The sequence below is a fragment of the Hordeum vulgare genome, chromosome 1H (genome assembly GCF_904849725.1).
Source record: "Hordeum vulgare subsp. vulgare chromosome 1H, MorexV3_pseudomolecules_assembly, whole genome shotgun sequence".
NCBI lineage: Eukaryota > Viridiplantae > Streptophyta > Magnoliopsida > Poales > Poaceae > Hordeum > Hordeum vulgare.
The window spans coordinates 289,666,982-289,676,602 of NC_058518.1; the positions used below are offsets into that span (position 1 = coordinate 289,666,982).

A 9,621-nucleotide genomic window follows, 5' to 3' on the forward strand; every position below is an offset into this window, starting at 1 on the left:
GAACAACTAGCTAGACAAATCCAAAATGCACAACCAAGGCATAGGATAGTAGAGGGCAAGTTGCACTAGTTGAACATAATACCAATAACATTTAGCATGGAAGCATGGATCACTAGGAAAAGAACTCGCAAAATGGCATCTCACACACAGTTTTAGACTTAGTGAAAATAACAATTTATGATAGTGCAGTTTTCGATCCGAAGGCATATTGACAGCAACAAAACTATATGCTATAGGTCTCCAAATGGCATGAAAATTGACATAATGCTAGAGAATCTTAAGGGCTACAACTAACTTCATTGCACCAACCTCAACAGAGCTATAGAACACCAGATAAACTCATGACAAGACAGCAACAAAACATAACAGATTTCAGACTTAGAAATATTTCAGCATCTCCAAAACAACACTATTTCCTAGCATATTGAGAGCAAGCAAACCACACCTAAACATGTATTTCCATTGCAACCAAAATTGTCAGGGGCTAGACTACACATCCAAGGGCATATCTCTAGTTGACTACTCATTCATATCATGCACGGACTAAATCCCACAAAATAAACAAAAAGGCAACATGGCAAAATATCACGCGCACTAACTTGCTCAAAAGCTAAAACTAAATGCACAGTTAAATTCTATGGATTTTTCTACCCCAAAAACATATATAACATGTGGGGTTGCGAAATAAAAATAACGCCACACGAATATGCGAGATTATGTCATAAACACGATATAACAAACTAGCAATGGAGCCTACATGCAAAAATGCAACCAACTACTCTAAAATACATGGCAAAAGGTCCCTAAAAACATGAGCATTTAAACTACGGAATTTGAGCAATCCGGACACGCGCGAAAATAAATACGGGACAATTAACCTATTAGAACAGCACGCGTTTCTAGGCATATGGCAAATCAAATCACTTCAAACATGCATGCAAGTTGCAAATTATGAATCTACGTGAAAATCTACACAGGTTCCATATATAATTCGTTCTGATCCGACATACGGATAATAAATTATGGGCGTTTGAAATATCTATATATTTCCTCAAACTAATGAATCGGAAAAACCTAAAATAATTTACTACCGGGCCTAATGTGAACAGTGCATGGGGCTCCACATAACTAAGCTTCACCTGGGCGTCATATATGGGAAGAAAAGAAAAAAAGGAAAAGCAGCTCACCTGGCCTCATGGGCCGATCGGGAGGGGCTCGAGCCGGCCGGGCCTTGCCGTGGCTGTGTCCAGCTGGGCCTCGGGCGCCAGCGCGGGACTGGGCTGGTCGGACCGGTTGGGTGAGGCGTCCCAGGTGCACTCAGCCCAGCGATGCGGCCATCGTCCTCCTCCCGATCCAGATCGGATCGGGACGGCAGCGACCAGGTGGCCTGTCGGCGGCTCGTGTCGATGGCGAGGCGGGACGAGGCGCTCGAGCGCTAGCGACGGGAGGCCGACGGCGAGGTCTGGGGCGGACGGATCCAAGCAAGGGGGTTCCGTTCCCCGCGGGGACAGGGCCGACGGCGAGGTCTGCACGCGGCGACGGAGCAAGCTTGGCACGCGGCGACCGGCAGTCGACGGCGTGGGGCGGGGCTGCTCCGGCCGGCGGGGCTACGGGGCGACGACGCAGGATGAAGCGGGGCCGGCGGCGAGCTGCGGCGACCGGAGGGCACGGCGGCGACATGCGCTCGGGGCGAGGGAGCAGCTGTGCGGGGCTGCTGTGCCCGGGAGGGGGAGGGAGCCGGCTGGGGCGGCGCGATCCGGGCCGGGAGGGCCTCGTGTGGGCTCGCGGGCCCAGCGGCGGCGCTGAGGAGGGAGGAAGGAGAGAGAGAGGCTAGGGTTTGGTGGCGCGGATGATGAGGCAGGGTTAGGAAGAGGCTAAAAATGGAAGGGAATGTTGTCTATTTATAGACACGGGGCTAGGGTTATCCGAATTCGGCCCCGTTTTCGACCACGCGATCGGAATCGAACGATCTCGAACGCGGGGACGGCTAAGTGATCATGTAGAGTAGGCTAGTCGGGGAAGAGAGGGAAACGGTGCGACGCGGCAACGCGGTTTTAAAACACCGAAAAACGTCCGACGATAGACTGAATACAGTGCCGGTACGGTCGACCGTTCGGGTACCAGACGGACTCCGATTGCGGCAAAAATTGGCAGGCGGCCTACCGATATCTAAATAAGACCGTACGCCAAGTTTTAATCCAATCAGAGAAAGTTTGTATACATACTTTTAAAACAAGGTTTAAACGATGTCGCGGGCGCATGCGAGTGTGATCGGGCTCAACACGGACAACGACGAGCGCGGAGAGAACCGGCAACTAACAACGGATGCAGGTTTTTGAAAACTGACGGCAACGGGATACCGATGCAATGCAGATGATGCGAATGATGCGATGCTGATGTGACAAATAAAATAAGTTACACGACGAAAATAGAATAAAGGGCAATCTTCTGAAACGTCGGTCTGGGACTGTCACAGTCAGATCGTGAAATTTTCCCCTACGGAGTTAAGTATGTGACAATGATTTCGGTTGAGATGCACCTCGTGTGTCGCCGATGCTCCAGTGCCCTTCCTTGCCATCACAAGCAGCCGCTATTGCAGAATAGAACACGGTCATGGCTTTGGTAACCGATGCTGGTTGCCCGAGGCGCGGCCTTGCACACCTAAGTTGTTGTTGCGTGCGTGAAGACGAGGTGAGCGCATTAGTTGTTGTTGTTTTCTACTACTTTCTTTATTTCTAAATATAAGTCTTTTTAAAAAAATATTAAAAAAAAATCTTCAATAGTAATATTAAAAAATATTACTATTGATGCGTCGGAGATGATGCGTTGCCCCGCGGGTCTCGGGTTGGGGTTGTGGCTCACCTCGCATGGCAACCTCACGTTCTCCACCACCACCATCTCCACCTCCCCGGCCTCGGCGTCCGGCTCGCAGGTGTGCGCCCACTAGGTGCGCTCAGCTCCGTCCTCGACGCGTAGGAGTATGGCCAGCAGTTGTTGCTGCATAGGAAGGAGGAGCCGGGGATGACGACATCCATGTCACACAAGAGCGGCGTCAGGGATGGGACCAAGAGAGGGATGGAGCGGACGGGCTCCGACGTCTCCCACTGCCGCCGTCCTCGAGGAGTGCTTCAAGACGAGCAGGGAGCGAGCTCCTGACGGGTGGGCCCGGCTGATTAGTGACGTTAGAAAAGTCCTTAGCATCTACCAATAGTGTTTTTTGCCACTGTTAACTTTTCGATGCGGTTCAAAATGTTACGTTTAGAAAATGATGGTTTGTGAAGAGCAATGACGTGAAAGTAGTGGTTTTATATAGTATTTTTTTGGGGTAAGGGTGAGGGGGAGGGAGGGGGGGGGGGGGGGGGGGTGCTTGCTTTCTTTCACAAGCTAAATTTACTTCACTGTCAAACTGCATACTAACTGTATCCAACATCTTCGTAGCGAAAAATGCAATACAGTGCATTTCCCTACCCGAGACAAACTTGTCCCTGCAGGAAACCATACAAGAGGCTCATAGTATATATGTACACCTTCAGACTTCCTTGTAGCTAAGTACGTATAATTGCTAGTAATAAGCTCCACGCGCGGTTGATCTGTAATTCTCTTCCATCGACCATTTGCCAATATCCAAAGAGAAACAGAATTCGGTTCAGGCGTTCAGGGACCAGTCGTAGTCCTGGTAGGCGATGCTGATCGGTCCGCCGTCGTTGAGGAGATGCGTCAGGAGTCCGGCTTTGGTCGGGTCCAGGTAGTTGAGGATCCACCTGAGGATGTCCCTGTCCTGCCCGAAATCGGCGCTGTACCTGCACAGCACAGAGCAATCGCCGGTCACCAACTCTCCATGAACTTGAAACATGCATCTGCCCATGAACTCTCCATTTTAGAAGGTAGATTCATTCATTTTATTCCGTATATAGTTCGCGGTGGAATTTAGGAACGAAAGGAGTAGCAGAGTAGCTGCAAGCTCTCAGTACCATTTGACGATCCTGGTGAGGTGGACGGTCCGGGTCTCGAGGTCGATCTCCACGCCGCCGTCGAGGAGGAACTCCCTGGCCGCGTGCCGGAGCTCCGGCTCGACGCCCTGCGTGGAGTAGAACCGCACGGTGGGGCTCGACCGCGTCGCGTTGCACAGCGCGAAGTGCACCAGCGGGTTCACCTTCGTCTCCGCCAGCTGCACCGAAACCATGTTTTTCACGGCCAGAACAAAACAAAGATTGCAGCGCGAGCGGAGAGCATTCGGCGATCTCATTCTACGGTATTCCAGACATGATCAAGACGACAACGCTCGGACGGTGTGTGCATGTATCTACATACCTCGAGCCTCTTATCGGAGGCGCCGAACGGCTTGATAATGGTGTAGGGCTGCCTCCGGTTGGAGCGGAGGATGCCGTTCTTGATGGTCGTGAGGGAGTATGGGTACCCGCCGACGACATACTGGAAGTCGGTGAAGAAGGAGCGGCGGTCGATGGCGCCCGCCGGCTGGCCGGTCCTGATGACGGCGTGGATGGCCATGGCGTTGTGCAGGTTAAGGAAGAAGGAGAGGCGCTCCCCGGCGGGCAGGGCGAAGACGTCGGCCCGCTGGAGGTCCCTTGCCAGGTTGGCGTACCTCCTGAACTCCTCGCTGGCGGCGACGCGGGCGTAGTCGAGGCGGCGGTGGTCGTCGGAGGCGTAGGCCTCGAGGATGGCGACCATGATCTTGGTCATCCTCTGGCCGACGGCGGCGGCCGGCTTGGGCTCGCCGTCGTTGGTGGAGCCCCTGAAGTTGTGGTACCTGGGGACGGCCGGGTCGTGCTCCAGGAAGCGGTACAGGCTCTGGCTGCCGTCCTCGAAGTCGTTCTCCCTGCACGCGGCAAATGCAGGCATATCCATTCAGTCACTCATTCATTCATTGATCACTGGAAATTCGCAAGGCACAGACGGAGCCTGGGTGCGTGCTCGGGTGAAATTGAGAGTGATGCACTGCACACTAACCTGAAGACATGGTGGATGAAGTGCTTTCTCGCAAGTTGTTTGCCGATCTCCACAGCCTACATACAAGCAATAAAAAGAGTTTATTTATTATTGTCTTACTTAATTGATCGATCGGGGAAGAAATTAGCGTTCGAATTATACGTCAACGGGACAAGCTAAGGCCGTTGAATCGATCGCTTGGGCGTGAAGGACCAACCGTTGTTATCCCAAACAAATTTTACTCTAAGAGAAGGCGCGAAGTAGACCGAGGCCAAGGACAATGACAGCGACGGCAACAGTGTTGCAAGTCAAATTAGGGGGCATGCATGCATGCACTGGATCGTGTCGTAAGCAGCTGGGTTGGGTCGGTGCTTAAGCACCAAGAACGTACGAGTAGCAGTGGGTGTGTCACGCCCGGATTTCTTTCGGTCGTCCACCCCACTAATCAATCACGAGCCCGGCACTAATTTTCTCCAACCCGGCCAAAATCTGATCACATCTTCCAGCACGCAGGCCCAATCAGGGAAGTACGCAGAAGCACCGCTGCTCACGAAGATTGCACCGAGTTTGCCTCAAGAAAAAAACGAAGATTGCACCGAGGGAAGGGTGTCTGTCGTGTGATGCTCAGCGACGTGGTCGGCACAAAATCACACCACCAGCGGCGAGCACGCACGACCAGTTCAATCCGAACCAGCGTGGTCAAAGAAGGGCCCACCTGCAAGTGACTTGCACCGTTGCCATCGCCGAGAGAGACACGCAGTGGCCGAAACGATCAAGGAAGGAAGCAGTGCATATGTACGCACGCCCGGGCGGCGCAACGAGCCGGCCTCGATTGGGTGAGTGGGGTGGGTCCCGTTGCCAACCATCGACCGAACCGTCCGCTTGCACGGTTCCGTTGCCGGTTGCGGCGCGGGAAATGATACGAGAGCACGGCACGGCACGGCACCACGTAATCCTAGGAGTTCCACTTTCATGGCCAGGCAGATTGGACCCGAGCTTGTGTGCTCCTTGGATCGACGCCATCAAAGTTGGAGCTGTCTGCTGATTTACGCAGCATCTTATCTCAGTCAATTTCTAAAGTTCGGCATTTGGCGACGCTGAATGGCGGTCGATTCTCTCTTCACCTACAGCGAGCTTTCTGCTTTTCTGAATTAATTAGGCATGAATTGTAAATGTGCTCAATATTGACAAAGCTGTATCCGAAACAGATTCTCGCGAGTAGTAAAGTGGAGGCGATGAAGACTATGCAGTGCTCTCGACCATCGGTTTGATATAAACTGGGAAGCTCATCTTCTTCTAGTATATGCCCAAGCTTTGCTTCGGCTAAACTCCCTTTTCACCGTCTAGTAATTGTCCACTTTTCCCTAAACAACAACTCGGGTACTGGTATTAACTAGACTAGAATTCACACCCAAGACCATTCATGCAAGGATAAACAAACAACGATCGCAGATTCACAATAAAAAGTCAAACGAAACAGAAGCAGGCAGTAATAATCTACTAGTGCAAATCACCTTGTTCCTGCTGCACTCCAAGTGGTTGACGATGCCGTCGACCATGTCGGCGCCGGAGAAGCAGTTCTTCACGAGCTTCACCCTCACGAACCGGTCCTGGATGGGCAGCCGGTGCCGGAGCACCCTCACGATGCCCACCATGGCGTCCTCCCTCTCCTCCTCCATGCCGGCGTCGAACCCGTACACGGGCACCCTCGGCGCCGCGTCGGGGCACCGCCTCCCGGCAAGCTCGCGCACGCGCCGGTCGAACTCGCCGCTGTTGCGCAGGGAGTTGAGCACGACGAGCCCGCCCAGGAGCTTCTCGTTGAGGAAGATCTGGGGCACGCGCGCGGCGGCGCCGGCCCGGGACGCGAGGTCGTCCTCGCGCTCCGGGAACACGTCGAGGTTGATCTCCACGTAGGGCAGGCCCGACTGGCGGAAGAAGGCGCGCACGGCGGCGCAGTCGCGGCAACCCGAGCGGGAGAAGAAGCTGACCCGGCCCTTGATGTGGCTGCCCGACAAGGAGTGGCCGTAGCCGTCGTCCTCCTCCGCGTCGGCGGCGATGGCCTCCTTGAGGCGCACCGTGACCTTCACGTTGGGCAGGTGGATCTCCTGCACGCCGTAGCAGGCGTCCCCCGGCGCCGGGGCCGACGACGTCTCCTTGAGCGACGAGATGCGGCGGTTGATGGCCGAGGACAGCACGTCGCGCCGGTCGCGGAAGAAGCGCCCGATGGACGCCACGTCCACCACGGCCGCGGCGGAGTTGGGCCGCTCCACGTGCCCGTGCGGCGCCGGCGTGGATGCCGCTCTGGTCAGGGACAGGCCGGGCGGCGCCTCTGGCTGCGGGAGGTGCGACGGCGGGCGGAGCACCACGCCCTGCAGCATCTTGCGCGCGTAGTACACGTCCGTGCCCTCGCCCGCGTCGGTCCCGGCCCGCGGATCGTCGCATCGACGTTTGACGGCGGCCGGATCGGGAGCGGCGGTGGGGTGGACGTGGTGGTGGCGGTGGGGCGCGGGCGGCATGGCCTGCACGAGGGTCTCTTCTCCCATGCTTCCTCTCCTCTCCCCTCGGGCCCTGGGTTTTACGGGACGGAACGGAACGGGAGGGCAACGGTATTTTTCTTTCCTTTTGTTTTTCCTCCGCCGCTGCTCCTGTAACGGGATTTGGGATTTCCTTTCGTTTCTGAGCGCGGCGAGGCGAACGAGGAGGAAGGAACGGGGGGTGGTGGGGGTTTAAGAACGAGCTGCTGGGCCGTCCATGACGCACGGCCGATGGACCCGGCGCACGGCGCCGCCGGCGTGTGACGTGTGGGCCCGGGGGGCGCCGTGAACCGCGGGAAGGTTTCGAAGGGAAGGAAGGAGTCGTGGCCTGATTTGGGTTGGTTTGTGTCATTCTCCGGGGTCGTGTTGATCGGCGAGGTCAGTTTGGACGAGCAGGGCTCCGTCGGGCCGTCGTGCACGGTGGGATCGGGCCGGGTTTTTTCCGTTTTCTCGCGACCGAGATCTCACAAGTCACATGGCACTACCACCGCAATGCTACTCGAGTTGACCTTGTGTGGGGCAGACGGGTCAAGTGAGCTGTGTCTGTGGCTGTGGACCTGAGGCCACAGTTCTTCTAGGCCGTCTGGTACTACGACGACTGAACGCGTGACAGAGATCACACCAGAGGGCAGACGGCCTCGATCTGCACCGGACGGACCCGCCTGGCCGGCGAACGGCGTACCGCGAAAGGAGTCGGACGTGCGACGGGATTTTCCACTTGGCGAAGCATCGACGAAATCGTCCAAATCCAAACGATGCCGGTCGTTTTCACGCGACGGCGCGAGTCGGCATCTGCATCTGTATCGGGTTCATCGGAGGCCCGGACGAGGCCAAATGCATCATCATAGGCAGCGCGCGACCTGAAGGGGGCATGAGCAACGTCCGTCGTCAGAGCTACTAGTCGTCCGAGTATTATACGTGCAGTGGGTGTGAAGAGTATGGACATGCCGCTACCAATCTGAATCACCGATCCTTCCTTCCTTCCTACACGTACTAAAGAGCGGATAAACAAATGCGACCACGTCCAGCTACGTTGCCATTTGGTTCCATGTTAAATGCTTCCCAAAGCTGACTCTTTCAAGATGAATATGCTTCTACCAACAAATGCAAGGCGTATCTCTCTGAGTATGACCAAGTAGTCTGATGAATGAATTATCCCTTCGGGAAACTTGCTGAATGCAAGAAAAGAAAAAACGTCTCTACTCTCGCTTGGAATTGGATCACTTGACACATACAAAGTCAACGGGCACGAGCATGCTCTGCTCCCCTCCTGGGCCTGGTGACGCCGACCGGTGTCGAAAGCAGGCTCCATCGTCGAACCCTCCACGCCTGTAAAAGCTAAGAGTTGTTGAAGCTTAGAAGCGAATTCAAGACCATTTCCATTGATAGCAAGACAGAAGAAAGATGGCACGCTCCGGGGTCCTGACCCGTCTCGCGGTCACGGGCATGCGATTGCATGCGTGCGCGCAAGAACGGTTCAATTCTATTTGGACGTGTCTTCGACATCAACACGCCAATTGGTGAAACCACCTCTTTATTTTGTTTGTATGCTGATGATATATATAGACTTGTGCCCCTGCTGATTCACAGTCTCTTATCTGGGGTTTTCAGGTTCACGATGAATGACCCCTACTTGCAGGATAAAATATCGCTGACTCACGGTGATTGCGATCGTGATCTTCCGCCCCTGTGTTTTCCTTTTTGTGTGGTCTATTTCCATGTATTTGGACCATATCTTCAAAGACATGGTCAAGCACTTGAACATCATGGACGATAATGAATGACACACCAATAAAAACAAGGTAATGATCCTCAAAAATTAAAAAACAAGGTAACAATGTAAGATGTGCACACAATTTTAGACATCGTTTGACAGTTGTATGCAGTAGTAGTGTATTACTCCCTTCCTTACTAAATATAAGTCTTTTTCCCTCTTATTTCACAGATAAGGCAAATCTTTTGCCTTCATTTAAAAAAAAGTCTTTTAGAGATTTCATTACGAATTATATGTGAAACAAAATGAGTGAATTTATACTCTAAAATATGTCTATATACATTCGTATGTAATCTGTATTAGTATCTTTAAAAAGAGTTATATTTAAAAACAGAGTGAGTATCAATTACCACATAATATGGATGG

General features: G+C 53.7%; 1 protein-coding gene across 1 annotated transcript; it reads right to left on the reverse strand.

The window, feature by feature from the left end:
- Positions 1 to 3,375: 3,375 nt before the first annotated feature.
- LOC123431437 lies at positions 3,376 to 7,651 on the reverse strand. Its single transcript, XM_045115213.1, has 5 exons — positions 6,462 to 7,651; positions 4,969 to 5,024; positions 4,312 to 4,837; positions 3,972 to 4,168; positions 3,376 to 3,800 (listed from the first exon to the last, which is right to left on the reverse strand). The coding sequence occupies exons 1-5, from the start codon at positions 7,488 to 7,490 to the stop codon at positions 3,647 to 3,649; spliced, it is 1,962 nt and encodes a 653-aa protein (XP_044971148.1). The 5' UTR covers positions 7,491 to 7,651; the 3' UTR covers positions 3,376 to 3,646.
- Positions 7,652 to 9,621: the final 1,970 nt, after the last annotated feature.